Below are 6,000 nucleotides of genomic sequence, written 5' to 3'. Positions count from 1 at the left end.
TTTGCTGCAGTGCATTTCACACTTCCAGGCTGATCTACAGTCCAAATGTCACAATGCCAAGTTAATTCCGAATGTGTAAACCTGCTAAATCTGCAGGGGGTTGAATACTACTTGTAGGCACTGTAGAGGCGATCTGACCATTGCCTCTATGTAGTAGAATTGCTCACTTGCTATGAGCGACAACCACTGGGTGGCGCTCACAGCAATTCGACACTGATAACCATAGAGGTCTCCAGGAGACCTCCAGTTTTCATGCCGACAGACCGGTGACCCACAATCACGTGACATGGGTCACTGGTGTGCATATATCCAGCGCGATTGCCAGGAGTGCTTTTTAAATGCCGCTGTCAGTTTGACAGCGGCATTTAACTGGTTAATAGCCTCGGGTAGATCGTGATTCCACCCGTGGCTATTTCAGGCACATGTCAGCTGTTCAAAACAGCTGACATGTCCCAAGAAAGATTTGGGCTCAACACAGGAGCTACATCAAAGAGAGGGAGTCCGACATCGGCGTACTATTACACCCAATGTCGGAAAGGGGTTAAACATTAAAAAAAAAATGAAAAATTGTGTCCAACAATACACTGCAGTTTTTCCCACCAATTGATGATCATTATCACATCCTTCTATTGACCCAGATTGGAAAAAAAAAAGTTTGCTTTTTTTCCTCCAAGCTCTTCAGAGATTTGCTTTTTTTTTTTTCTCCCCTTCTTCCAAGAGCCATATCTTATTTTTCCAGCCACATCGCCGTATGAGGGCTTGTTTTTTTGCAGGACGAGTTTTACTTTTGAATTACATCATTCATTCTGCCACATAGTGTACTGGAAAACAGGAAAAAAAAAAATTCCAAGTGTGGTGAAATTGCAAAAAAGTGTGCAATTCCAAAATGTTTTTTTCTTTTCATTTATCATGTTCAATATTTGGTAAAAACAGACCTGGAAATAATTCCCCAGGTCAGTACAAGTTATACAGATACCAAACATGTATAGTTTTTTTTTTTTATTTAAGCGATAAAAAAAAATAAAATAAATATTCAGAACTTGGTAAAAAAAATAATTCGCTTTTGTCTTTATTTTCCAAGACCTGCAACATTCTTTTTTTTTTTTTTTTTTATTATCTGGGGCTGTGTGGGGAACTTATTTGTTGCGCCTTGAGCTGATGTTTTTACTTATACCATTTTGGGGTAGACAATGTTTTGATCGCCTTTTATTGCAATGTTGAGGCGATGAAAAAAAATAAAGGAATTTTGGAGTTTTGATTTTTTTCTCGTTATGTTGCAGGCGAAATCAATGACGCACTGTCAGCTGCATTTAACTGGTTAACAACCGCAGGTTGATCGCAGATTTAGAGGCACTTGATGGCTGAATTAATCAGCCATTAAGTGCAGACAAAGATGTGGACTCAGCGTGTGAGCCCGCATCGAAGGTAGGGACAGGGCTGATGATGTAAATGTGATCGGTCATGGAGGAGTTAATACACTAGGAGTTAATAATAGTAATGAGCGATATGTATTCAGACTGGCTAGCAGCTGCAAATCATGCAGCTGCAGAGACAAAATCTCTGAGCACTTCCAAATACTCAGATCACCCAAGCAACAAGCATACTCGCTCACCACTAGTTAATACACACAATCTAATTCTATTGAGAACCATGTACTTACATTTTGAATGTCTATCGCAGAGCGCAGAATCCCGCATATCACAAAGTCTAATTGTTCCTTTGCTACTGCTGTAGACGAACACGTTACATTGGTGCGGATGGAATTCAGCAGCGGTGATGACTTCTGTCAATTCCTCCATATTAGCAGGCTTAATATCTACAATGTCTGGCAATGTGGTTAAGGTCTTGCCTTCCAGGGGGAAGGAAAAAAAAAAAAAAAAAAAAAAAAAGACAATCCTCTGCTTTTTACTACAGGTTAACGCAGCTTTAAATTGTACCAGTTGTTTTTTTTTTTTAAAAGAACCTTACACTTTACAATCCACTCTCTTTACCATACACGGACAGGTATCAACCATTTGGCTGGCTTCTATGTCTTTTTGGAGCAAAACATTTACGCAAACTATACTTTGCATCCCACAATCAGTAAGCTTTGTGTTAGGTGAAGTCAAGTTTCGCTACTACTGATGGCCCCCGTGCCACAGTTCACACTAGTCTACATCACATCATGAGGACTTATGATGGCTTCCTCACAATCTAAACAAGTTGTACAAAGATCGCACATTACTTTGGTGGACAGAAGTGTCTGAGTGCTGGGGACCCCAGCCAATCACAAGAATGAGGGTCCCTGAGGACAAAATTGGAGAAGAGCAGCAAGCAAGAGTGTGCAATGCAACACTACTCAAAGTCTACAGAGATGATGGGAGACTGGCAGCCTAGCGCTCGAAGGGCAATGAATGGATGGACAAGGCGCACGATCTATCCCTGCTCCAAACAAATAACGAACTTGGGACACCTTATATATGAACTGTGCACCCAGGAATCTGACACTCATCACCTACCTGCAGTATTCTGGGTAAGCTGAGATACGTCTAAAAATGGAACTCAGATCTATGAAAAAAAAAAAAAAGCATGTAACACGATAGAGAAGAGTGGGAATAGAGCCTTCGCCAGATATTCTGCATTCATAAATAAAATATCAGCAATCATGGTTTTAAATGGTATATGCCCATTTAATTTTTTTTTTTTAAAATAGGTAAAAAAAAAAAAAAACACGCACTTTCGAGAGGAAATTGCTTCAAGAAAAACTCCGATGGGACGTTCTCTCTTTCTGTTGAGCTTCTTGAAGCTTTTTGTGGGCGATTTTTTATTTTTAAATCCTTAAATAAAACAATGCTGTTTTATGAGGCAAATATACATTACAAAGTTCTCTGTGAAAAGTGGGGTGGACAGATGCAATATTTAGATCTGTCTGCGTGTCCATGCAGAAGCTGCAGTGATCAGTGGAGTCTCAAGAACCGGAAGCCCACTGATCAACGATGTTTTTAAAAACAATACGTCTATATGAATAATTGCAGGGGTGATGCCGATCCTCCAGGACACTGATTCAGTAGATATGTACAAAAAAATATATAATTTTATACATTTAGTACACACAAGCTGTTTTCAAAAGAAAAGGATACTAAAACTTCTATCTGTAATTTCTAAATGCCATAAATTAATTCTCAGGTCATCTGCAGAGAGGTAAGTTTCATGATCGCTATTAACTGATATAGAGTTTATGTGATATGTATGTGCATTTGCAAATATCCTTCGTGGACTTGCTTCAACCATTAGGTCCATGGACTTCAATATTGGCACCTAGTATAGAAAATGAAAAAGTGTAATAAGTATGACAGAAAAAATATATATTAAACTATAGTAACTAGTACACCATAACACTGCCACAATGCCGATTTAGGAGGCAGTAGGACACAAAACAAAGACAAAAAAAAGTTGCTTAGCGAAGAGTTCAGATTAAAATCTTGGATTTTTTTGCTCAGCCTGTCAAAAGTGACATCTGTCCCAGGTAGAAGGGGGCATTAGCTGCACCTTGTAAGGCCATTTTCACACTTGCTAATATTTTGTTTAGTATTAGTGTCACAGAAGAAATATACTGTCAGGTGTAATTGTAAAATCTATAAGCCATTTCATAGCTGATGGTAAATATTGAAGCAAGGCAATGAACGGTTGCGGGAGCACCTCCAACTTAAAATCTCATCAGATGGATGATGATATCCATGCCATATCTCCAACCTATTGAAAGGTAAAATTGTGATCAGAAACATGATAGCAATATCTCCCCCACCTGGGATGAAGACATTGTGGAAGTTGGGGATCCAAGAATTTTCTAAAAGAACTAGACACATCCCAGATTAGTCCTTTTATGAGTCAATGGAGGGGAGGTATGTGGGCATGACTTGTGTTAATATAAGCAAATGTGAACTAAGATCATTATCAGAACTGTGAAAGACTCTGCATGGTGGTGCTGTACTGTTATCCCCCCAAAACAAAGTTCCCCTTCGCAAGAGTCAGAGCCTACTCTGACATCAGGTTTAGTATCTTGTTTATCTTTTCTTATGCAATTGTTTATACTGTATTGTTCTGTCAATGTTGTAACATCTTTGTATATTTTCATAAACACTTTTATATATTTAAAGTAATAGCTTCATTCCTCTTGCTCTATAAACCGCACCCCTGAAGCGATACGCTACCTGTAATGGGTGTCCAATCGACCTGTATAAATGATTAGTGGTGACAGCACCAGGTGGGTATATATTTTGTCTATCACTCATCAACCAAATGCACAGCTGTCCTGACGATTGGAGGCAGCGGAGTGTTGCTGTTTGACATATTCGTACCAGCCAGGAAATCTGTGCGGGAATTCACCGTTGGTTCCCTGATAAATGGGTGGCAGCTGTGGGATCTACGTGAGCTCATTAGTATTTTACTTGACATGCACAAATAATGAAACTTCCTACATCTTCCATGTTTTGCTTCACTTTTTTCCTGAAATACACATAGCTCGACAGCTGTCTACAGGTCATGCGTGGCATTGCAGCACAGCTTCATTTGCTTCAATGGTGATGAGCTACAACACTACATGCAACTCAGACATTTGTTGCACTGTTCCTGGAAGAAACCACTCTTAGCCTTAACAAAGGCCATTAATAACAGAATTACGGAGGAAGGGGAAGGTCTGAATTGACCCTGATAGGTTAACTGAAGGGGCTGCAACAGTTGGGGTGGCTTTGTCAGATATGGCAGCTCTATGCTCCCCAGTCTCATATCATTGAAGATGAGCTGCAATACTAGAAACTATAATAAAATGTACAGAGCTTTGCCTGGTAAGTACTGAAAGAGACATGGCGCCAACTGGAGAGGCTCTGCTTCTGCCCTTTTCATCAGCTGACTGGTTGGGGAGCTGGAAGCTGAACTCCCACCAATCTAATTTTCACAGCCTATGCTAAAGAAAGGCCATTCATAACGTAAAAAAAAAAAAAAAAAAAAAAAAAAAAAAAAAAAAAAAAAAAAAAAGGCGAAAACACACTGGTTTACAAATTAACAAAAAGCAATATTTTCCTCCCATTCCACTGCTGCCGGAGCTACAATGGGTGGTCTCTTCCTACTACAGTGAGTGATGTCCCTCCACAGAAACATGCCTACTGCAGCCAATCCCTGGTTAGGTAGGTCACTGTGATGGCCAGAGACTGGGTGAGCAGTCATTTTTCCTGCGAGGGGCCAGGAAGTAGTGCCAAGGAAAAACCAAGCAGGCATCAAAACGAGTGCAGCAGGGGAATTGCTGTGAGGAAGGTATCACTTTTGAGCCATAAAAAAAAAAAAAAAAAAGTTAAAGTGAGCATCCACTTTGACTCATTCACCAATATTTTCTGAGACCAACTGCATTTTTCAGAACAAAATGGTAAGTGTCTAAATCCAAGCAATTGTTTACCCGTAGAGAAGTGATTCTAAAAGGATCGCGTAGTCTGCCATCTTCATCCTTCAAGTTGTAACCTTCAGCCCTTTTATCCCGTTCACTAATTTTCCACAACTTTATAGTCTTGTCTGGAAGAAATCATGTAATAATCACACGAAGTGTCCGTACTGAGATCGCATTTTTATAACAGAATCAATAACTTTTTATAGACACCGAAATAAGAAGTTCATTAACTGATGATTAAGCGCAAGAATGGTGTGTGTCATTAGTAATAAGACTGGTCCGAGGCGTATGACTGTACAGCCCGTGACTTCATGACTGCAAGACGTCACAGGGCACTGCCACAACTCTGCTGGGAATTCTGCTAATAGGACACTTCACCCTCTAATGAAAACGTAAGACGCCACCTTGGCTACGGCACATTGAGGCTGAGTGCAGACGGACTTTTTGGCCTTGCGGATTTTTCCCGCGCAGAATGGAAGAAATCCGCAGGTCAAATGACCTGCATTTTTCCTGCAGATTTCTTCCATTTTCCATGCAGTTTTCTTGCGGTTTTCCACTGCGGTTTTCCCCCTGCGGATTTGGTG

General features: G+C 40.2%; 1 protein-coding gene across 1 annotated transcript in view; it reads right to left on the bottom strand.

The window, feature by feature from the left end:
* PPP2R2D (protein phosphatase 2 regulatory subunit Bdelta) overlaps positions 1 to 6,000 on the bottom strand; it is a 33,860-nt gene that overhangs the window by 15,007 nt on the left and 12,853 nt on the right. Inside the window, exons 5-7 of the mRNA XM_073546382.1 lie at positions 5,429 to 5,541; positions 3,120 to 3,297; positions 1,661 to 1,825 (exon numbers count right to left, since the gene is read on the bottom strand). Of these exons, the coding sequence (XP_073402483.1) occupies positions 1,661 to 1,825; positions 3,120 to 3,297; positions 5,429 to 5,541 (456 nt within the window). The remainder of the gene's footprint in view (positions 1 to 1,660; positions 1,826 to 3,119; positions 3,298 to 5,428; positions 5,542 to 6,000) is intronic.

This window comes from Dendrobates tinctorius, unplaced genomic scaffold, assembly GCF_039654945.1.
Source record: "Dendrobates tinctorius isolate UK_male_01 unplaced genomic scaffold, ASM3965494v1 ptg000147l, whole genome shotgun sequence".
NCBI lineage: Eukaryota > Metazoa > Chordata > Amphibia > Anura > Dendrobatidae > Dendrobates > Dendrobates tinctorius.
Note: the sequence above shows the minus strand (reverse complement) of the source record. Positions and strands in the feature narration are given on the sequence as shown.